We start from the raw sequence: 23,336 nt of genomic DNA, 5'->3' as shown, positions 1-23,336 counted from the left end.
ACCTCCAGTACATGCACTCATCAACCTTGGTCTCCTGGAGAGGGGTCTGGTGAAGACCAAGGACTCCCGGTAGATAACAGCCACTCCCCCTCCCCGATCCCCAGCCCTCGGCTGCTGTGCATATGAAAACCTAGCTCGACACATGGCCGCAAGAGTTGGAGCAGCAGCCTTGGCCAGCCAGGTCTGCACCTTTGTCCAGGATCATGTCATGGATAAGGGAGATTTCTGGGTAACAGACCTGGCATTGCAGAGCAGCAAACAAAGGCCAGAAGATGGAGTCACGCCTCCCCCAGCCATCCTTTGGCTCTGGACAGGCCCAGAGCAGGGGACAGATACTACACATCTCTCCCTTGTTCCCCTTACCTGGCATGGCCTGCCCCTAGCACTCCACCAGCGCATGCCGCCCAGCCTCTGTATGTTCTGGCCCCCAACGCTCCTTCCACTGCCTCCATCAGGTGGACACATGCCCCCTCACTCCCACCTATCAGGCAGGCTACCCACCCCTAAAAACACAACAGAATCCCCCAGAAATTAAAAACAACAACAACAACTAAACTAAACTAAAAAATCCTCTTAAAAATAATGGCAGGCAGAAGTCTGCGGGGAAGGCCTGGTGGTGGTGGCGGCAGTGGTGGTGGTGGTGGTGGTGGTGGTGGCGGCGGCGGCAGCAGGCCCAGCAGCAGCAGGCACGCCTCTTCCCCAGTGGTGGTGGCTTCTCCTGCAGGCCCTGGCTCTCCCAGGCCACCTCAGCCAGCCAGCTTATGTAGCCCCCTCAGGGAGGGGCAGGTGGAAGCAGCACAGCTGGCTCAGTACCTGGGGGCCTGGTCCTGCAGGGACTGGCAGTCTACCAGGCAGAAGTCCATGGGGAAGGCCTGGTGTTGTTGTTGTTGTTGGTGGTGGTGGTGGTGGTGGCAGCAGCAGCAGGCCCAGCAGCAGCAAGCACACCTCTTCCCCGGTGGTGGTGGCTTCTCCTGCAGGCCCTGGCTCTCCAGGGCCAGGGCCTGCAGGAGAAGCCGTGGAAAGCTTCTCCTATGGAAAGTTTGCCATAGCTTTCCTCCCAAGGAGCAAGCGTCTTTTAATTTCATGGCTACAGTCGCCATCTGCAGTGATCTTGGAGCCCAAGAAAGTAAAATCTGTCACTGCTTCCATTTCTTCCCCTTCTATATGCCAGGAAGTGATGGGGCCAGATGCCATGATCTTAGTTTTCTTAATGTTGAGTTTCAAACCAGCTTTTGCACTCTCCTCTTTCACCCTCAACAAGAGGCTCTTTAGATCCTCTTCGCTTTCTGCCATTAGGGTGGTATCGTCTGCGTATCGGAGGTTGTTGATAATTCTCCCAGCAATCTTAATTCCGCCCTGTGATTCATCCAACCCGGCATTTCTCATGATGTACTCTGCATATAAGTTAAATAAGCAGGGCGACAATATGCAGCCTTGTCGTACTCCCTTCCCAATGTTGAACCAATCGGTTGTTCCATGTCCGGTTCTTACTGTTGCTTCTTGACCCTCGCACAGGTTTCTCAGGAGACAGGTAAGGTGGTCTGTACTCCCAGCTGTGCAAAACTCCCGCCTGAAATCCTGGAGATCCGCTGTCAGCATCAACAATACTGGGCAAGATGGACCAAGGGTCTGATGCGTTTGAGGTAACAAATGTGTCTCTGAGCACCTGAAAAGTAAAATTCCCTGAATATAAGGGGCCGCAATAAGGCTTTCACCACGCAGAAAGAAGCAAGCCTGCCCAACCACGTTTAGCCAGGAGCTGTGTCTTTATGTAGCCGCGTCAGGAGGGTTGGCATGTTAAGACACGACTCTCCCCGTCCCGAGTGTCGCCGATGGAGTATTCTCGAGCAAGTTTAAACCCGGAACTATAAGTCATAGGGTCCGGATGTCAAGCCGAGCCGTTTCCTAGTGACACAATATGTCGTTCACTCTCTCAGAAAGGGAGGGAAAGGAGGGCTACGGCGCCTGCGCGCTACGAGCGTGTACTATTGAAACGGGTTAACGCATGCGCAGTACATGGCCGAGGGGTGGGGCAATTATGGCTCATCGACTGGCGGCCGCGGCTTTCGGGCCTCCTTTGGCCGCCTTGTGGAGGGGCCGTTGCCCCGGGTTCCGGGAACTGGCCCTGAACCGGCAGGTGAGGAAATGGCAGAGACTGCTTCATGTACGGTACTGTCGTAAATGCAACAGCAGGGCTGCGTATAGCCCCCCCCCTCATAAAGGCCTAGAGTTGGGAAAGGCGGCCGGTGCCTCCATGATAAGCCGTATTCGGTGGGCGTGGCCCGAACGAGGCTCCCTCTGGGCTTGGGCGGAGCGAAGGCCTAGGCCCCTCCCGCTGGGGCCCGGGCGCGGCGCGAGGAGGGGATCTGACCAATCAGCAGGCGCTTGATTGCATGCAGTTACGTTTGATGTGGGGATGGGCGGGGGCCGCTCGCCCCCCCGGGCAACGCTGGGGCCGCGGCGCTGGGCCGCGCCTGCTGCGCCACCCGAGGCGCCCCGCGGCTTGGCCGCCGCGCCGCGCGCGATGCGGGGCTGATCGCGGCAGGCCACGTGGGAGGACTGCCGCGGGCCGCTCAGCCTCGCCCCCGGCCCGGCCCCGAGCGGGGCGGTGTGCGCCAGTCGCCGCCTCCCCTCCGGGCGCAGAAAGCGTTTGCAGGGCGACGTCTGGAGTGCTTTAAACCATTTTCTCCCGCTCGGGAAGGCCTGGGCGCGAAGGAGCACGTTCTGCGCGGGCGCATCTGCAGCGTCCCGTTGATCACGAAAGCTGCGAGTGCTGCCTCCGGAACGAGGGCTCGCCTGCCCGCGTCGCAGCATGCCACCTGGGGTACTTCCAGGCCGAGGGCGCCCGGCGCTAACAATCCAAAGGGATTTTTATTTATTTCATTATTGCATTTATGTCCCGCCTTTTTTCCTCTTGCAAGGAACCCAAGGCGGCTTACGTTCTCCTCCTCCTCCATTTTATCTTCACAACAACAACCCTGTGAAGTAGGTTGGGCTGAGAGTGTGTGACTGGCCCAAAGTCACCCAGGGAGCTTCCATGGCTGAGTGGGGACCAGAACCTGGATCTCCCAGCTCCCAATCCAACACTCTTGCCACTACACCACCCTGGCTCTCTATTTTGCAGCTATTCCCGTCTTTTTCTCCTTAATGCATTTTCTATGGGAAGAAAAAATGATGGAAGAAGCAGTGGGAAAACATGGGAGGGTTATGAGTGGAAGGCGGCGGCAGCATCTGGACTCCGTAAAATTACGTGAATGGGGCAATTGCACTATAAGAGCCTCATCTGGAAACACCCATGCAAAGGATGAACTCCACATGACGCAGGTCACCCCAGCCCAGTGGGTTTTATTAAGAACATAAGAGCCCTGCTGGATCAGACCAGGGTCCATCTAGTCCAGCATTCTGTGCACACAAAGGCCAACCAGCTGTCGACGAGGAACCCACAAGCAGGACACAAGTGCAATAGCATCCTCCCACCCATGTTCCCCAGCAGCTGGTGCACATAGGTTCACTGCCTCTGGTACTGCAGGTAGCACATAGCCATCAGGAATAATAGCCATGGATAGCCTTTTCCTCCAGGAATTTGTCCAACCCCCTTTTAAAGCCATCCAAGTTGGTGGCCATCACTGCATCCTGTGGTAGCAAATTCCATAGTTAACTATACGCTGTGTGAAAAGGACCTTCCTTTTATCTGTTCTGAATCTCCCACCAACCAGCTTCACAGGATGACCCCAGGTTCTAGTATTTTCAGAGAGGGAGAAAAGTGTCTCCCTATCCACATTCTCCACACCATGCATAATGTTGTACACCTCTGTAATGTCTCCCCTTACTCTCCTTTTTTCCAAGCTAAACAATCCCAGCTGTTGTTATCTTCTGTCATAGGGGAGGTGCTCCAGGCCCTTAAGCCCCTATTGGCTTATGTACATCCAGTTATGGGCCATTCCTAGCCCAGAGGTTCAGAGCAGCGTACATTTCCAGTGCCTTCTGCTTCCCCGCAATTAATCCCTGACCACCTCCCTCTCTTAACCTATTTTTCATTTCATTTATTACATTTCTATTCTGCCCAATAGCCAAAGCTCTCTGGGTGGTTTACAAAGATTAAAAATGTAAAAAATAAAATATACATAATGTGTAAAAACTGTTTGCATAGAAACATATAAACAGACAGCACACACACATGCATATATATAAGCTATTTTAAACAATCCAAAATAAGAAAATCCAGGACTTTATTAAAACCTCATTATATACTGTCAAATGCCTGAGAGAAGAAGAAAGTCTTAACCTGGCACCAGAACAGCTACCAATGTTTTGGTATCTCTCTGGGGGAGGTAATTCCATAATTGGGGGGCCACCACCAAGAAGCCACCCCGCCTTGTTGCCACCTGAGCCTCCCTTGGAGGAGGCACCTGGAGGAGGGCCTTAGATGATGAATGTAGTAAATGAGTAGGTTCATGCTGGGAGAGGTGCTCCATCATTTTTATTTCATTTTATTATATTTATATCCCACCTTTTTCTCCAAGGAACCCTTGGTAGCATATATGGATCTCTCTCCGTGCTCCCTTCTGTCCTCACAACAACCCTGTGAGGTAGGCTAGGCTGAGTGTGTGTGACTGATCCAAGGTCACCCTGTGAACTGAACTGGGATTTGATCCTGGGTCTCCTTGATCCTAAACCCAGACCTCTAACCACTACACCAAGCTGCCACTCTCTTAGGTTACATTTTCTTAGAACAGAGATTCAGGACTCATGGTAGCCTTATTGGAGATCAGGAGTTTAAGAGTGGGAAGTGGGAACCACCGCATTGCTTTCCTGCCCAAGGCTCTGGATGTTGCATAGCTGCATGGCAGATCAGTAAGTGCAGCTTTTCCCACAGTGACATGGAGGTTTCGGTGAGGAAAACAGTTTCTGCTCCTCCCAAGAATCGGAGCATTTTGCCTGTGTGAACAGGAACTTCAGGGACTTTCCTGTTAGACATCTAACATGGTCCCAGCAGGCGTATCCTCTTGGCCAGCTGTCTCCAACCTGGCGCCCTCGAGATGTGTTGGACTACAACCCCCAGCATCCCCAGCCAGTGTATGCTGGCTGAGGGATGCTGGGGGTTGTAGTCCAGTACATCTGGAAGGCACCAGGTCAGGGAAGGATGCCCTTGGCCAAGCACCTCTAATTGACTGCATACGTTACGCTGTTTATTTTAACGTGCTGAGGTAGGTCAGTATTGGTCCCATTTTACAGGTGGCTAAAACAGTGGCTTGCCCAAGGCTGCACAACAAATCAGCAGCAGAGGAGAGAATTAAACTCCCATCTCCAGTGCTCAGCAATTGCCTGTTCATTAAATGTGAAGTGAGTTTTAGGCCGCCTTTAAGAGTAGAACAGAGCATAACTCTAGCTGGGGCACCGCATTGGCTCCCATTCTTAGTTTTCAGCTGTTAGTTGTAGAACTCCTGATTCAGAAAATATTTTGCTGCAGCTCCCTTCTGAGTACATGCTGTGAGGCCTTTATGGCCACTGGGTTGCTCATCTGTACTTCTTAACTTTGTTCAGGGGAAAGGGGGAGGGAACCTTGCTGTCGCTCGGGAGACCAATGCTGCCCTTTGCTCATTCTAGTGGTTTAAGAGGGTCCATCCAGGCCGCATCACATCCTTCCATCACTGGATGTGCTCCAAGCCACCTGAAGGTATGTCTTTCCGGGGGAGTGGGGGTGCTTTTGGCTGCAGGAGTGCTGGGAGGATGAATGTCGTGGAGGTTCTAGCTTGGTTGTTGAGCACATGCTTTGCCTGTAGAACAGGGCTGTTGGATTTCCGACCTGTGGACCAAATCCAGCCTGTGGGGTTCCCCAAATGGCCACGCCCCCTTCCCCCCACTGCTGACCGTCTGGTGGTCTCCTGGCTTTTGCACATTTTCCCCTGGTCTAAAAGGTTGACATGCCTCTCCTCGGCTTAGTGACTGGCAGGAAGAGCTCAAAGCCACAATAGGCCATTACTTTTAGCATTTTGGATATGTTGGCCCCACCCCTTTGCCTTTGGCCCCGCCTACCCCTGGAATGCTGCCCTGAGAACTTCCCTGATACTGAATTCTTCCCCTGGGCTGAAAGAGATCCCACCCCCCACTGCAGGAGGTCCTTTGTTCCAGCTCTGGTCCCTTCCTTGATAAGTGTGCCAGGTGGCAAGGCTAGATGTGACCTTGAGGCCTGCCGCCAACTGTGGTTGACAGGACCAGGCAGGGTCACAGGATCATCTCTTCTGGCCAGTGGATAGTTGCTGACTAGCCCGCCTGCCCTTCGGGCTGAAGTGTCAGGTGTGGGCACGGGACATAGGTTCTGGGCATTTCTGCTCTTGGGCCACTAGAGCCAATGTGGCTCGACGGTGATGAGCCACTTGTCCCCCAGTATGTCTCCTCTCCAGGCTGGGCAGAGTCTGGGAACACCCAAGAAGAAAAGACAACCACCCAAGCTGTGAACAATAAGATCTCTTCTCGTCCCATAGGTCTTGAAAAGACAGACGAAAAGAGCCAGCATCCAGCAAACAGTGCTCCTGATGATCAAAGTAACCCTCCTCTCCTTCCCTCTCGCTCCTCCTCATTTACTTCTCTGATGATATTGAATGCCTGGTGTTCCAGGAATTGCCACATCTCTCATTTCTCTCCCTATCCTGTTCTGCCACCCCTCGTTTTCTACCTGCAGCCATATGTCTGATATTCAAACAGCAGGTGACAGGTGTCGCCTTTCAAATGCCTTTGGATAGTCTTAATTTTTTCTCTTCCCTAGAACCTCGTGGTTCCACAGGTCTCAGTCACCTGAAAAATGCAGGGGGCAGCAGTGGTGGAGGAGGCAAGAGAGGAAGGAAGGAGGAGGATTCGGGGTGGTGGAGTCGCATACAGAAGGTTTGTATCCGTCCTGTTAACTGCCTGGAACTGTGAGGATCGGGGGACTAAAACAGAAATGTAAAATGACCCAACAGTGACTATAACCATTCCCTACTTGCCACCAGGGAGAGTTCCCATGGGATAATAAGGACTTCCGGTACCTGGTGATCATGGGAGCCGGCGTTGTCTCAGGATTCCTGTACTTCTACTGGCGAGATCCAGGCAGAGAGATCAGCTGGAAACAATTTGTGCAATACTACCTGGCCAGAGGACTGGTGAGGCAAAGGGTTGTATCCTCATGCACACACTTTACTCGGGCCTGATTCTTACCGGTCTGCTGCAGTGGCCTTAGCAGCAAGTGTGGCCACCTGAAGGAGGAGGCGGGAGCAGGGAGAGTGACTAGGGGGTGACTTCTGCCATTAAGCAGGCGTTGCATGTGCTCACAACCTCTTTTGTGACCCTCCAGCAAGAAAAAGCAAGGAGTCCTGTGGCACCTTAAAGACCTTAATGTGTATTCTGGCAGAAGCTTTTTTGGACAATAGCCCATTTCGTCAGATGTGTGGGGTGTTATGGAGAGCTTCAGGTGTATGTACAGCATATATGGTGCTGGGGGTGGGGAACTGTGAACAGTGAGGTCCGAAAGAAATGCAGTGCAAAAAGCGACAATCACAATTCACAGTGCAGTTGTTGCTGATAACACAAACATCCTGGCACTAGGTAACCCAATTAACACATGCAGTGTGATAAAAATCCTTTATCCCTTTTCAAGCCTCTAGTGATGGAATTGAATCTGTTGATGAACTCCAACTCTGCCATCTCTCCCTCTCATCTCCCTTTGAATGCTGACTCTAAGGTCAATGACAGAGTGTCCAGGGAGGCTGAAGCATTTCACCACTGGTTTATAGTCCATAAAAGCTGCTGCGACAATAAATTTGTTGGTCACAAGACTCGAGCAAGGAAATCATTATTTTTGCTGCAACAGAGTAACATATCTGCCCCCTGAAAATTGCACCAAGGAAGTCAGTCTCTCTCTCTCTCTCTCTCTCTCTCTCTCTCCCCCCTCCTCCTCCTCCTTTCCCCCCATTCACTTTCTCTCTTCAGGTGGAGCGACTGGAAGTGGTGAACAAAGACTTTGTGCGGGTGTTCCCAGTCCCTGGCACTACCTCGGAAGTAAGGAATTATTGGGGAGGGGGAGCTGAGGGGGAGGGAGGGAGGAAGGCCGTGCAGTCCTGGCTGCCACAGTTGGTCCTTTGAAAGAAAAGCCATGTGCCAGAGCAGTCTGGTAGTGAGGGAGTGGGGTCCGCAGTTATCCCCTCCACCCCTGAACAAGAGGAGGGTCTGCAAAGACTGCAGGGGCCTGCATGTGCATGAAGTCCATCATTCATCATCTCTCATTGGTTGCTGCAGAGGTACGTCTGGTTCAGCATTGGCAGTGTGGATACATTTGAACAAAATCTGGAGACCGCTCAACTGGAGCTGGGGATCGACACCGCGCACCATGTTTCTGTGGTCTACAGCACGGAGAGTGATGGGTGAGTGCAGGGCCGGCGTCAAGGGTAGGCATGGCGGGGCACCTGCCAAGGCCCCACACCCTAGCAGAGGCTAGCTGGCGAGAGCCCCCGGGACTTGCTCCCCCTCTTCACCATTCCAGCTGCTCGTCCAACTGCCTCTCGCTCTGGCCCAGACAGTGGCGGTTGTGAGAAGGAGGAGCAGCAGATGTCACAACCTCCTTGTTCTCCGCCTGTCAAGCAAGTGGCAGCAATGATGAGAAAGAGGAGGAGGAGCAATAGAAGCTGGAGACAATGGCAGTGAGAAGGAAGACTATCTGAGGGAGGGGGCCCATGGAGAGTGTCTTGCCCCAGAGCCCTCAGAAACCTGGAGCTGGGACTGGGCGAGTCCCAGAGCAGGTCAGAAGCAGCAGCACTGAAGCCGCTCTCCCGGTGTCCCCCACCGCAGCTCATGAGACACCTGACCGTCTCCCCTTGCAGCTCTTTCCTCCTGAGTATGGTGCCCACCCTGCTGCTGCTTGGCTTCCTGCTGCTTGCTGTGAGACGTGGACCCATGGGCAGTGGGCGTGGCGGACGGGGAGGAGGGATCTTCAGCGTGGCAGAGACGACAGCCAAGATCCTGAAGGGCAACATAGGGGTGCAGTTCAAGGACGTGGCTGGCTGTGAGGAGGCCAAGCTGGAGATCATGGAGTTCGTGAACTTCCTGAAGAATCCCAAGCAGTACCAAGAACTCGGGGCCAAGATTCCGAAGGTACATGCACCTGACTTGTAGTCAAGGCACTGGGTGGAGCAGGCAAGACTGAGTGGTGAGATCTGGGCTTTTGGAGGAGAGGTGAGGGTGGCAGCTGAAGCTGTGCTCGATAGCTGGTCAAGCAGGAGCACCCGTCAGGCCCATCAGAGCAGTGCTGGTTTGAGCGGGTGGGGGGCTGCAAGTGAAGCAGTCTATACTGAGGGAGATGAGAGGGGGAAGCAGGGCCCACCCACCAGCCCTGCTCAAGACCACCTCCATGAAGGCTTCCCTGCCCACCACTGTCACCGCCAGCTCCACTGAAAGGCTTGATTTTTTCATCTTCCCTCCCCACCCCTTTTTCCTTGTGTGTTGTGTCTTTTTACATTGTAGGCCTCCAGCCAGGGACTGTCTTGCTCCAAGCAAGAGTGCCTTGCTCTTGTAAGCCGCTCTGGGTGCCTTTTTGGCTGAGGAGTGGGATAAAAATACTTCAAGTAAATAAATGAAATCCTCCCAGAATGAGAGACCTCTGCATGCCAGCAATGTTTTAGACCAGGATGGCTAGAATTCCAGGCTTTGGGGAGCACCTGAAGCATGTTGGTTGGCCAGTTCAGAGAAGGGCTTGCTGTCGTAGGACTGCCTGGGGCCCTTTTGCTGCTGTACTGTCCCCCATGTAGGGATGTGACTGTCTCTTGCAGGGAGCAATGCTCACCGGCCCTCCAGGCACAGGCAAAACCCTCTTGGCCAAAGCTACTGCAGGAGAAGCCAATGTCCCCTTCATCACTGTGAATGGCTCGGAGTTCCTGGAGATGTTTGTTGGAGTCGGACCTGCTCGGGTGAGGCTGGGGCCCCCGCAAAACCCCCAGCATTGGCAGGCTTCATAGACGGCTGGCTGATTCAGGAACTCGTAGCTCAGTAGCGGGGTCCCTGCTTTGCATGCAGAAGGTCACAGGTTCGATCTCCAGTTAGGGCTGTGGGGGAAATCCTGCCTGAGACCCTGAAGACTCTGCCAGCCCAGTGTTGACGGTACTGGGCCAGATAAACCAAGGGTCTGACTCCGTATGCAGCAGCTTCTTAGGTTCCTGTCCACTGGGGAGAATGGAGAAGGGACAAAGAGCACAATCCTATGCGTGCTTAGACAGGAAAAGATCCCACAACTCCCAGCAGTCCCCAGCCACCCTTAGAGACCTTAGCCGGTGATGTGAGCATTCATGCTTCAGCATTACGCTTTTAATGCTCTGCTCTGGGTTTGGCCTGGGGCTCACTTTCCTGCCCCACACTGGGCAGTTGCACCAGTCCCTGATCCCTTGCACCTGCCTCCCTGTCCAGCCCAGACCCCCCAGCTGAGCCCGCTCATTCTCCAGCAGAAGAGGGGGGTCTCCATCCTGGTTCCACTTCTCCGCCGGTCGATCAGCGCTCAGGGAAAAGGTGTGTGTTTCAGGTTCGGGACACATTTGCCTTGGCACGGAAGGACGCCCCCTGCATCCTCTTCATAGACGAGATCGACGCCGTGGGGAGGAAGCGGAGCCAGGGGCACTTGGGGGGGCAGAGTGAGCAAGAGAGCACTCTCAACCAGCTGCTAGTCGAGATGGACGGTGAGCGGCCCCCTCAGAGTGGTGTCGGGGGGGCGGGGGAGGAGGCATTGTGTGGGAAGGCTGCTGTTTCCCTGGAGCCCCAGCCTAACATGCTTGCCCTCGTTTCCTTGCCCCAGCCTCCCGGTGGCTCCTCCAGCTGACGTTTCTAGGCGGTTAACAGGGTTCCCCCCTGAAAGGCCTTGGTCTTTCCTGGCTGAAGCACCTCCTCCACAGAGATGTGAAGGCCTGGAATGAAATCAGGGGGAAATGGGGACGGGGGCCTGGGAGGGCCCGGGAGGGCCCTTCTTGTGTGTAATTATTTTTTCCCCAGGGATTTTTGGAGAATTTGGGGGGAAACCTTTTTCTGAATTTTTCCAGGATTTTCCCAGCCCCTCACACCTCAGCCCCTCCTTGTGTCCTGTCGATGGAGAGCGCCCTCCTGGGCGCACCATCACTGTGCCAAGGTCAGGCCATGGCGGCGTGTGGAGAGGCCTGCTCAGTGGTTGCTCTGCAGCTCTGGAGCTCCTTTCCATGTGAGGCTCCTCAGAGTCCAAGCTTGAGTGTCTTCCAGAAGTATCTGGAGAGTAATTATTTAGTGGTTGGGGATTAAAAAAGGGTTAGTTTCAGCAGTATGGGGTTTGTTTGCTTTCAATGAGATTGGCTTCTAAACCTTTCTGAAGAGAGATTTAGTAAGTCAGCCAAATTGCGTAACTGTCCAAAAATGTATATTCTGCATTTTGTTGGAAAACAATGTCTTTCAGTCCAAATAAATTAGCCGCCCTCACAGGAAGGCTTGTGGGATGTTTCTCTGGGCCTGTGTTTTGAGCACCGAATTCTGGGATGTTTCACCACCAGGAATGTTGAGCCCTTTGGCTCTGATCTCCTTCCCCCATTCTTTTGCAGGCTTCAACAGCAGCACAAATGTGGTGGTGCTTGCAGGCACCAACCGGCCCGATGTCCTGGACCCGGCACTGATGAGGCCGGGACGCTTTGATCGGCAGATTTATATTGGTAACAGCGGCCACATAGAGTGGTGTGAAATCCTGGTCCTGTTTTTTTGTCCCCAGTTTGTGAGCCTTGGGCTTGGGACTCTTCTGTGTTGCTCTGTAGCCGCTAGTTAACCCTGCAACAAGTAGGGAAAGGCAGCCAGTGGTTGGGGCGAGCAGAGCCGGGCCCTGGGCTCCTTTGCCAGGCTCCACGTATACAAATTCAAGGAGCCCATTCAGCATGGGAGCCAGACAAGAGCCCACAACCATCAGAGCCAGTACAGCTTTGAATGAACAGCCCACGGGAGATGTGAGGCAAAGTGCTGGTTTTGTGCCGTGCTTGTGAGTTTCCCAGGGGCCCGCACCCAGCTGGCATGGCATATGCCATTGTGAACTGAGCCCGTAAGAGGAGCAGAAGTAGCTGTATGGGATCTGTTAACCCAGCTAAGGCCTGGGGAAGAGCGAGAGCTCATATGCTGTCTGTCTCCAATTCACAGTTGGAGCCGGGTCTTCCTCCTCATGAGTAGACCCTTGCTCCTGAGGAGACTGGGCAAAAGGGGCTCCTGGCAGCCAGTGAGGCACTCTGGCGATGGCTCTGAGCATCCCACTTGGTCCATTGGTGCCAGTGCTCCGATGAGCCATGGCTGCAGCTAGGATTGGGATGGGGCTGAAAGGCTTCTTGGGAACCTCAGGTGAGGCACCTCTACCACAGGGCCCCTCGGGTTGCCTCAGGTTGCCTCAGGTTGCCTCAGGTTGCCTCAGGTCTACTGTAGGAGAGAGTTGTGCTGAGGGATTGAACTCCTCCTCCTCGGAAAGAGGTCTTCCCTGGGCTTGGGTTGGCCAGGAACTTGACACATTGTCCTCTCCATTCCCAAATCTGTAGTGAGGTGGTCTTTTGGGGGGATAGCCTGTGCCTCCTTGCATTTCTCCCTCGTTCTGGTGCCTCTGGGAGGTTTTGGAGTGTGGAGAGATTGATTGGCTACCACATGAGAGGGCAGGAGGGAGACAGTACCCAGCCAGCCCCTTTAAACCCATCCTTCTCATCCCTCCCTGGCTCTCTTTCCTGACTAGGCCCGCCGGACATCAAAGGCAGAGCATCCATCTTCAAAGTCCACCTCAGGCCTCTCAAATTGGACGCAAATATCAGCAGAGACACTCTGGCCCGGAAGATGGCGGCTCGGACTCCTGGGTTCACGGGTGAGATGGGGCTGAAATGCTAGCTGGGGCAGGAGCGTTATTGGCCATGGGGTAGCGGGGAGGGGGGGACCTGTGGGGTGTGCCATGATTTCCTTGCTCGAGCTGTTTGGAGCTGTTGTTTCTTTGGCTAAGGGTGCAGTAGAAGGGCAGCAGCTGGAGAGAAAAGAACAGCACCCTTCGACACCGTGGCAGTGCTGCGTGCTGTTCATGGACATCTGCCATCTTCTCAGAGGAGCTTCCTGGTCTTTGCCCAGGGTCAAAACCAGGGGTGCAGAACCTCTGGCCTAAGGGCCAAATCCCCTTTCCTCCACCACTTATCATTTGGTGGTTTCCCAGCGTTTGTGAAGCTTTTCCCCCCATTCGGAAAGCTTGAAATGCCTCTCCGAAGGCGGAGTTGCTGGCAGGAAGATCTCTGAGCTACAATAGGCTGGGGGTTTGTATTTTTGCCCCTGCCCCCTTTGCCTTCAGCCCTGCCCACCACTGGAGTTCATCCCCGAGAGCTTCTCCAAAAGGGCATTCGGCCCTTGGGCTGACAGGGCTTCTGCACCTCTGGTCCAGACCGAATGAGGTGGCCTGGGGCAGATGGCCCCCCGAGGCTCAGCAGCGTCCTGATCCTCTCAGCCCCACCAATTCTGCGCAACGCTGCAGTTGCAGAAGAGCATGGCTGCCTTGGAGAAAAGCCTTCCAAGTGTGCTGTGGCAGATCCCTTTCTAAGAGAGGAAGGGAAAGGGCACATGAACCCCCAAGTGAAAACAAAAAAGGGCACTTGATTCCATCCCCATCAGTGGGTGTAAGCTGGTCTGCCCCCCTGCCGTAGGAATGCCATAGCAAGAAATGTCACCCTTCTCCCTGCCTTTCTGGATGGCTCCAGAAATGCCAGCAGAGCTCTGGGGATGAACTGGAACCCCTTTCTCCTTTGGAATGCATTCTGGGGAGCAGCTGCAGTGGAGGGGAGGGGGCTTCTGCGCTCTGCAAAACAGATGCTTGCTCGAGGCACCAGTTCCTGTTCTAGGGCTCATCCCTTGACAGCACCATCCCTCTCTGCGCAGGGGCCGATATCGCCAACGTGTGCAACGAGGCTGCCCTGATTGCTGCGCGACACGCCCACCCCACCGTGAATGAGGAGCACTTCGAACAGGCAATTGAGAGGGTCATTGGAGGTGAGCCTGCCTGCCTGCCTGCAAGTGTGGGACACCCAGCAGGGGAAGCCAGGGCAGGCAGCCTACCTCATCCTGTGCATTTACTTAGAAGCAAATCTTGTCAGTTTTTGTGGAACAAGTTGGGGGGCGTTTGCACCAGCAATTTCCAGCTGGCTTACTGGTGGATCTGCCACTGAACTTCTTTCTACAGCACTTCTCTTGCTTGTCAGCCAGGCTGGAGTTGTGAAAGCTTAGGGAAAAAACACAGAAAAACTCAGGGAAACCCTGTCTCACCCACCCCCACACACAACTTTCTCAAAATATCTGGGGGAAAATAAGGGGTTTTCCTGAATCCCCCCCCCATTTTTCCGGGTGGTGGTGGTTTCGAGGCCTTCAAATCTGTAGGCTGGGCCCTCACGCCCAGTGTGTGCCTTCCTAGAGGCATCGGGTTGACCGCTGCAGGAAACAGATCATTGGATTCCTTGTCCCTTTGGTCTGACTCAGCTTCAGGGCTCTTCTTACGTTCTTGTGACTCTGAGAGTCTCCGTCGTTGCCCTCCGTTCCTGAGAGCCAGGGAGCTGTCAGGTTTTGTCTGGGTGGTGGAGGAGAGAGGTCTCTGCAGCACCATAAGCACTTCACCACCCAAGAGGAAGTGGTCCCCAGAGGGACCGAGGCAGAAATAATCCTCTGCAGCTGCTGACGCTTTGCTTGGGAAACTTAGTGAAAGGAAATGGGGCGGGGCCGGGGGGGGGGAGAACCACAGACATTTTTCCCTGGGGAAGTGGAGCTCTAGCAGCCTGCAGAATCGTGCACAGATTGTGGACCCCTCTATCTGCAGTGGCTGAACGAACTGGCCACGTTACTTCCCAAAGAAAAGAGGCCAACAGGGCGCTGCCCTGCAGCTTCTGATGGCAGAACGTTTCCTATAGCAGAGTTAGAGAACTAAGGCTTAGACCTGTCCTGTGAAAACCAAGACTTGGCATTAATGCAGCTTGCAGTTAGAGCAGCCTTCTCCAATCCAGTGCCCTCCAGACGTGTTGGACCACAATTCCCATGGCTGGGAATGATGGGATTTGTAGTTCAGCACATCTGGAAGCTGCTAGATTGGGGAAGGCTGAATCAGAGTGACCTTTTGTGTTTGGGGACCACAAATAAGAAGTTTTGTGTGGATTCTCCTGTGTGTTGCTATCTGCTGGAGGGTTCCCTGGTTAGTGGAGACCCCAGCAAAGCCCAGAAAGACCTTCCTCATTCCTTTCCACTGCCTCTGCTCTCCCTCCCTCCCCCTGCTATGTCCCCAGGGCTCGAGAAGAAGACCCAAGTCCTGCAGCCAAATGAGAAGGCCATAGTGGCTTACCATGAAGCCGGACACGCCGTGGTTGGGTGGTTCTTGGAGCACGCGGACCCTTTGCTCAAGGTGTGTCTCCTCACCTGGGCTTCTGGCCCTTCCACAGAGGAGTATGGGTGGGTGGGGAAGACCCCTAGCCATTGGAAACTCTCCCAATATAAATGCAGAACAGGTTATTTTGTTGGAGGAGCCAGGGGAGCATAGATGTTCCCCGAAGCTCCAGGTGGCTCATCGAATGTCCATGGAGTCCTGCAGGCTGTATTTTGCCAGCCCTTGAACTGCCCTGGAGCCTGCTGCTGGTGCTGAGGACCTCCCGGCTGAGCTGAGCTGAGCTGCCCAGGATCTGGGTGTTTGTCCTCTCAGGGTCTTGCAGCATGGATGCAGGAAGAGCCATAGCACCCAACGATGCTCCTGTTAGACCAGGAAAGGTGCATGGTGGGCTGGCCCTTCCCAGCACCACTTCTTGCCACTTCTAAAGCATCAGCACATGGCTTCGCTTCACCTGTGGTGTCGATGGGGCTGGGTCAAGATGCAGAGGATGGCAGGTGTAAAAAATGATCTTCGCTGGACCTAATTCTGAGTGGGATGACAGCAAAGGATCATTACCGTTGGCCTGCACCCAAAACAGAGAAATTCCCCGGGAATGGGGAATCAGGCCCTCCGTTGCCTGTGCAACATACAGAACCGCTCTGTTCGCCGAGACTGCTGGGAGCTGATGGAGGCCTTTGCTGTACATCATTTGGGTCCTCATTTCTCTGCTCCTAGCAGGCCCCCTCCCCTAGCCTGGAGGCTATCAGAGGAGGGGTGTTGGGGAGGAGTGGGGGAGAGGAACCTCGTTATCCTTGCTGGTGATAATAAGGGGATTCCAGTTAGGAAGGGACTTGGCACTTGCAGGAGCTTCCCATTGGGATGGCGAGTGGCATGTGAAGGAGGTGCCTGGCTACTCAGCTTCGCGTGCTCCATGTGGGAGAAGGTGCAGGGCAGGTGAAACCCTAGCCGACGTGCCCAGGACTGGTTCCTCATCTCTGCCGTGAACGTTTGACTGACTTTCCCAGCAGGCGAGAGTGGGTGTCCCCCCCCCCCCCGAGTTCCCATGAGGCTCTCCTCCCAGTTTGCGCAGAACAGGCCTGTGGCTTGTGTTGCCGTTCTGCTCACCGTGGCTCTGTGCGCGTGTGTGCCTGGCAGGTCTCGATCATCCCCCGAGGGAAGGGCCTGGGCTACGCACAGTACCTGCCCCGGGAGCAGTTCCTCTACACGCAGGAGCAGCTCTTTGACCGCATGTGCATGATGCTGGGAGGCCGGGTTGCTGAGCAGCTGTTGTTTGGCCGCATCACTACCGGTGCCCAGGATGACCTCCGGAAGGTGACGCAGAGCGCCTATGCCCAGGTAAAGCCCAGCAAGACAAGCCCTATGCTGGTTCATGGCCTGGGAGGTTGTCAGGAACTGAAAGGGGCAAGCAGAGGTGGAAGGCAAGGAAGAAAGCTGGGCAGAGCACGAGCTGAGATCCAGGGAGACTTTTACAATCTGCATTCTCAGCTGCTTTGCCGCCACAGAAGCTGGTGCCAGCTGAGCTGTCTGTATTCCAGTTAGCTTGAGAGCTTCCTACAGTTAGTTTTGCAAAAAGGAAGCATCTGTCCATCAAGGCTCCAGAATAACATGTGGAAACATGCATAATGTCTAGTGAAAATCTTGTGAAATTGGGGAAACCAGGGCAAGATAGATGCCCTCAGGCCTCAGGCAAAAGTGTCCTATTCTGTGGTTACCTGAGACTCACAGGGGAAATTAATGTCATCTGACAGGGTCAGATTTGAGCGAGGAGATCCAGTTCTATGTAGAACAGTGAGGTCAAGGCAGGTGAGGTTGTGCCAGGTAGGTAGAGTCCAGTCAAAGTAAGTGCCCCACATACAGCAGTCTAAGTAAAGGCAGAAGCCCTCTCATATAAAGGGCAGCTGCAACAGGACCACGGACAGCTCAGAGTGAGCTTTGCTGGTTGGAGCTCTCTCCTACTAGAAACACAGGAGGATGTTGTCTCAGCAGCAAGCTAGAGCCAACCAAACCCTTATGCAGGCAGCCACGATCTGTATTGTGGTTAGTGCCTCCTCTCTGGAGGGGTTGGCTGGACTGGACTCAGAGGGTGATGGCAAGGCTGTGTCTTCTGGCCGAGGAGGCCCTGAATACAGAACTGACTGTCTTTACCCTGGAAGAGCAGTCCGACCTTCCTCTTTGTCAGAGTCTCCTCCTGTACCCTGCAAAGGCCAACAGTTGGGAGACATGACAGGGAGTAATAAATTGCTCTCCCATCCACCCATCTGGTCCTGCTGCTGGCTCAGTGGTGTCACTCTCTTTTTAGGTCGTGCAGTTTGGCATGAGTGACAAGCTGGGCCAAGTCTCCTTTGACCTTCCGCAGCAGGGTGGGCTGGCGCCTGAGAAACCCTACAGTGAAGCCACCGCTGAGCTTATTGACGAGGAGGTGCGTGCCTTGATCAGCACGGCCTACGAGAAGACCCTCGAGCTCCTGCACCACTGCCAGGGCCAAGTGGAGAAGGTACAACGGCAGGGCAAGTGCCTCATTCTGATGTGGGCCGTGCCTCAAGTGGGGGCCGACCTGCCTTTCAGATCCATTTCTCAGTGCCCCAGCTGCATGCCCCTCCTGTATCTGAAAGAGATTGAAGTGGATCAGGTTTGCAGGCAAAAGGGGGTCAGTGCAGCTGGGGCTGGTAGAAGTGGCAATTGACACAGAAATTATTGTTTGAAAGGTTTAAATCAGCTGTGTGACAGGGGCTGTCTCTTCTCTGCCCAGTTTGTTTTTTCTTTCTAAAGAGATTGTGGTTTCTGTAGTGTTGCTTGTCTTCAGCAGCCATTTGGAACCCACAAATCCTTGGTCCTGTGCTGCATAGTGGAAAGTGGAACAGTTGGTTCAGACCAGGGCTGGAGTTGGTACCTCGCCTCCGTGGGCAGGTGTCGGAGCTTCAGTGCCCTGGCAGAGCCCACGGCTTATGCCAGGGGTGGGGAACCTCTTTCAGTCTGAGGGCCAAATTCCATTTTGGAGAAGCTCTTGGGGGCTACATCCCAGTGGTGGACAGGGCCAGGGGCAAAAGGCCCACACCACCAAAATTAAAAAAGCATTCTAGTTTAGCTTAGGGCGCTTCCTGCCAGTAACTCAGCCTTAGAAAAGGCATTTCAAACTTTTAGAGTGGGGGAAGGAGAGCGCCAGAGCAGGGAAACCACCAAATGGACATGGGAATGGGGCGTGGCCATCTGGGGAACCCTGCAAGACCAGACTGGAACCACAGGTGGGCCAAATATGGCCCCCACCCTGCGGCTCTGCACCCCTGCCTGATATCCACTCCAGCATGCTTCACAGAGGGAGCTGAGTGGGAGAGCAGGCCGCCCCGCTGAAAGGTTACTCCCCCCCCCTTCCTTTTCCCTTGTGTGTTGTGCCTTTTTCAATCATAAGCCTGCGGGCTGGGACCACCTAGTTTAACTGATTACATACAGGCTACTCTGGGAGCCTTTTTGGCTGAGGAGCAGCATAAAAATACTCCAAATAAATAAATAATGCCTATCCTGGGGGGGCCTCTTTAGAAAATAATTCTGGGTTGGTACTCCAGACAGCTTGGTCCATCTGCCATTTTAATTTCCCATTTGGGGTATTGTGGGAAATTAAAACGGCAGCTGGACCCAGCAACCTGGTGCCGCTTGGAGCTGCCCTCTGCCACCAGGTAGGACAACCAGGGCCCCACCCACGCTGAAGGGGGCTGGCCAGGGCCCCCCAAACCCAGCGCTGGCGAATTAACTGGACTTCTGAGTGAACGCTGCTTGAAGTTAACCCCTTGTTTGCTAGTGTTCTCTTGAAGATTCTGTATAGATGCAGATGGGTTTGATGTACCCTGACCAGCAGAGGGCGCAACAGGCCTCCTCTTGAAATCTGCCATTCTGCTTATGTGAGATGTCTCCCTCCACGCATGTCTGCATTGCAGCCCCAAACTAGTTTCCCTACTTCAGCTTCCCCTCAAGAGATCTTTGGATCTCTCTCAGAGAATTCTCAGCCCCAGTACAAAACCACCCTTCTCGAGGTGCCATGGCAGTTACACTGATTTACACAGAGGGGCTGGAAGGCAGGTAGCTCTGGAGGAATCCACTGACCAGTTTCTCTTTCCCTGCAGGTCGGAAAACATCTCCTGGAGAAGGAAGTCCTGGAGAAGGCAGACATGGTGAAGCTGCTGGGGCCGAGGCCCTTTGCAGAGAAGTCCAGCTACGAGGAGTTTGTTGAGGGGACCGGGAACTTAGACGAAGATACCTCCCTCCCCAGGGGGCTGAAGAACTGGAACCTTGAGCCGGAGGAGGAGGCCCAAGCGAAGCGAGCCCAGGAGAAGGCCCTCTAGAGGAAGAAGGACCTGCCTGGAAGAGCACGGCGTGTGGTTTATCGGTGAAGCATTGGGGCCTGTTTCTCCACGGATCAGCTCCCAGAGGAAACGTCTCCCTTGCAGGCCCTGATGGGGCGATATTGCAGAGCGGCTAGAGAGCAGCTGAGCCTTGCTTTGCCACGGAATCGCAGGGCTGGGACGCATCTGGACTGCTTTGGGGCCATGGCTGTCAGGTTCCGCTTTCGCCGAGGGACCAGCTGCAGCGATGGAGGGATTTTGTCTGCAGCAAGCAAACCTCTTCAGCAATGGGTGAGTTGTGGGAAAGAAAAGTAGTCGCCTCTCCCTGAACTGACCAAGACCAGCCTCCCACCTACCTGAGCCTGGTGCCCTGACCTCATGGGGCATGCAGTCCCGTGCTCTGGGAAGGTAAGAAAAGAACAGGCACAGCATGTTCTTTCCAGCAGAGAGCCCTGCCGCAGGGACCAGGAGTTGCCTTTCTGCACTCAGTGCTTTCACTCCAGCTTCACCTTGCCTTCTGCTCCCCCTGCCAGCCAGCCAGCCAGCCAGCCTGCCTGCCTGCCTTTGAGCAAAGCCTCCCGTGGCAAGCCAAAGAGCCAGACACGTCAGTGGGATGTCCTGTTTGGGGCTGGAAAAGGGTCTGTGTGGGGAGTGGGAACATGGTGCTCACTAAAATGGTGCTGCTTGACCCCCTCCCCCTTGTAGGCATCGTGGCCCCAGAGGATTCTGGGAGCAGGTGCTCCTAGCACAGCCCATGCCCCCACTCATGACTGCGGCCACCCCATGCATTACATCCGCTGATTTCTCATTGCCTGTGGAGCTCCCTCTTCACGCAGTAGTACCTGGTTTCTCCAGGCAGAATGCCTTCCCCGCACAAGGGTCTCTGTCTGAGGGAGGGTCAGGGAATGGATGCACATTCCTTTCAGTCCTGCTGTTGATTTACATGTCAACCCAGCCTGATCCCCCCCAGGGAGCTTAGGACATCTTTGGGTGCAACTTCCTGCTAGGATTTTCCTTGAAAACACCAGCCAGAATGGGATGGCGTTGAGTGCCCAGCACCTTCCACTTGGGCTCAAGCCATCATCCATTGCAGTGCCTTCAGGGTCCCATGTCCCGCATTAGTTTTGCTATTTCAGCCAAAGTTAGGGAAAGCACCCGGAGGTGAAGGCACCCGTGATCCAGTTTGCCACCACCCACCGTTCTGAGTGCTCCTTCCTTGGCCCCTCTCACTCAGTTACCAAAGAGCACTGAATTCCTACCTCTACAACCCTGGGCAAAGGGAATGTTTAGCCACCTGCTTCTCCAGTTCCTGTTGTGAATTGGGTCTGAACCCCCTTCTCCTCCTGGATGGCCAGTGGAAGTCACGCCATACTTGTTCCAGGGTGCCTTATGCTGCCTCTGAGCCCTTTACTTTGGCAGATGCTCCTGAAGGCCTAGAGACTTCCTCAGCCCCGTGGCCTGGGATCCCTTACCTGAGGACTGAACCCAGGGCCGTCTGCGCGCAGAGTCGGTGCTGTAGCACTGCGCCACAGCCCTTCTTTCGCCAGAGCAGCGGAACAAGGTGCTCTCTCGTTTTTACCCACCTCGCTGCCCACATTGATTCCCGTTCATTGCCACGAGGGATGCATCAGAGAGATTCCTCTGAATTGCACCATTGCTCTACCATCAGGGGTTGTTTTGATGTGTTGAATCTTTTGTAGCTGGGGCGATTTTGCCCGGCTTTCTCCCAAGTGCCAAGGCAATATGGCATCGCCCATGCAGCGCCCACTGGGCCGAGGCTATGCCGAAGCAGGACCCTCCATTCACGAAGCCTCCCGCGTGGCATCTGTGTGTCGGCCTGGTCTCCCTTGCCAGCTGGTTCTGGCATTTCCTTATTTGACCTGCCAATGTCCAGCATACTTCTGACAAAGTGACATGGCAGAAATAATATTTACTGACTCAGCAGAACTTTGTTGGCGTTATCAAAAGCCATGTCTGCTCCACCCAGAGACCAAAGCAAGTTTGGATACTTGCTTCTCCTTCTAGAAGCCCAGCACAGGCAACATCTACTTTATGTTCTTGAGGAGCTTTTCCTCAACGGGTGCCCTGCAAAGAGTCCCACGTTTCCTCATTTTCTAATGGGTGCTGCTAATAGCTTTCCCAGTCCACATCCATGCTCTGGGTTTAGCTTGCCAAATAGGATGTGGCTTCACCACTGTGTCCCTTAAGGGCATTTAGTGGTTGTTCGGACAAAAGTCGCAGTGCCTTCCATTCTCCCTGTTGTCTTGCTCTTCCTCCTCCACCTTTCTCTTTCTACCCCCCCCCCCCCCCCGCAAATCTTGGGAACATCAGAGGCTGTCAGACTATTTGTCCATCTTGCCTGATATTGTCTACTCTGATGGGCAGCAGCTGCCCAGGGTCTCTCCAGCAGAGGTCATCTTACTTGTGTTTCCCTCAGAGAGACACTTCCCTGCTTGTGCTCACGTCTCTGTGCTCCAGTCTCTCACAAGGAAAGCATTCCCCTGCCCCCACTTTTCAGATTTTACAGACATTCTGTAAATTTAGCCCTGTAAAAAAGGGCAGGTGTGTCTCACTGTGTGCAAATGCAGCCCGATTTAAAAACAAAACATACAAGCACTAACGCCGCCCCCTCCCCAAACAGCACAGTTATTACAGAAGGAGGAAATGAGTATCTTGTAATGTATTACAATGTGGAGGTTGTGGAAAGCATCCTGCATGGAGGACAATGTGAAACCGAATGTTCAGCACCAAAACTTTAAGGGTACCAATGGGGCAAAGTACCAGTGTGGGCACAATCTTGTGAAGTGCTCTGTAGTCCACGAAAGCTTTCGCCATAATACATTTGTTAGTCTTTAAGGTGCCACAAGACTCTTGGTTGTTTTAACCTAATCGATATCTGGGTTAAAATGGAACATATATGGAGGCTGAAAAGAGTTGTTAAAGAGACTTGCAGGCCCAGCATTCCCGGTGAGGATTATGATAAAGAACAAACCTGGTTGGACAAATAGCTCCAGGTTGAACCTCAGTGTTATCAGCAGAAAGCAAAACACCTGGGTTTGAGGGGGTGGGGTGCAAAAAGCAGAATTTGTGGGCTCTGCAGTTAATAACCAGAAAGTGGGGGACCCAGATGTGTAGTAGTTCCCTGCTTTAGTGCTGTAGACCCCAGCTTTAGCAGCCTTTCCTCCCGTGCAAAGACCAAGGAAGGAATTTGTTGGATTTGGGAATGCAAATGTATTTATTTGATAAACAAATCTGTTTTCTTGTGCTTGTGGGGGTTTTGTTTGTTTGGCTTCATAAGAACAAAACAAAAAGCAACGGTAGTCTTGCTTTAATGGTTCAGCCGTACATTATCAGGACGGGGCAGGTCTGTGCTCGGCCCATTCTGAGCCTGTGGAGACTGAGGCTGTCTGGCCCAGGAACAGCCATGAATCATAACCAGATGCATCCATGCTCCAACCCCCAAACACACACACCTGGAGGACACATGTCTGTGAGCGACTGACAAGGCTGTGGTGTGCCCACCTGTCACAAAGCGTTGCCAAGCTCAGACCTGGGTCTGCAAGCACAGTGGGCCTTTTTTGCCGGTCTTTATGCCAGCAAGTGCATTGGTT

General features: G+C 53.9%; 1 protein-coding gene across 5 annotated transcripts in view; it reads left to right on the top strand.

The window, feature by feature from the left end:
• Positions 1-1,945: 1,945 nt before the first annotated feature.
• Positions 1,946-23,336, top strand: part of LOC146338747 (mitochondrial inner membrane m-AAA protease component AFG3L1-like) — a 31,858-nt gene continuing 10,467 nt past the window's right edge. For 2 of the 5 annotated variants that reach the window (XR_014784691.1, XR_014784692.1), the window contains exons 1-17: positions 1,947-2,137; positions 5,608-5,677; positions 6,486-6,545; positions 6,767-6,882; positions 6,990-7,139; positions 7,966-8,034; positions 8,272-8,396; positions 8,853-9,123; positions 9,798-9,935; positions 10,541-10,694; positions 11,577-11,684; positions 12,731-12,856; positions 13,906-14,016; positions 15,294-15,409; positions 16,526-16,726; positions 17,691-17,885; positions 19,507-20,016. Coding sequence is in view for 3 of the 5 variants with exons in the window: in XM_084812635.1 (XP_084668761.1) it covers positions 2,006-2,137; positions 5,608-5,677; positions 6,486-6,545; positions 6,767-6,882; positions 6,990-7,139; positions 7,966-8,034; positions 8,272-8,396; positions 8,853-9,123; positions 9,798-9,935; positions 10,541-10,694; positions 11,577-11,684; positions 12,731-12,856; positions 13,906-14,016; positions 15,294-15,409; positions 16,526-16,726; positions 17,691-17,885; positions 19,507-19,725 (2,361 nt within the window). In the remaining 2 variants the exon portion in view is untranslated. Of the gene's footprint in view, positions 2,138-5,607; positions 5,678-6,485; positions 6,546-6,766; positions 6,883-6,989; positions 7,140-7,965; positions 8,035-8,271; positions 8,397-8,852; positions 9,124-9,797; positions 9,936-10,540; positions 10,695-11,576; positions 11,685-12,730; positions 12,857-13,905; positions 14,017-15,293; positions 15,410-16,525; positions 16,727-17,690; positions 17,886-19,506; positions 22,991-23,336 lie in introns of those variants that run through there. The other 3 variants (XM_084812635.1, XM_084812637.1, XM_084812638.1) reach the window with 3 other exon arrangements.

This window comes from Heloderma suspectum, chromosome 8, assembly GCF_057233095.1.
Source record: "Heloderma suspectum isolate Gila_16-S chromosome 8, 16-S_ref, whole genome shotgun sequence".
NCBI lineage: Eukaryota > Metazoa > Chordata > Lepidosauria > Squamata > Helodermatidae > Heloderma > Heloderma suspectum.
Note: the sequence above shows the minus strand (reverse complement) of the source record. Positions and strands in the feature narration are given on the sequence as shown.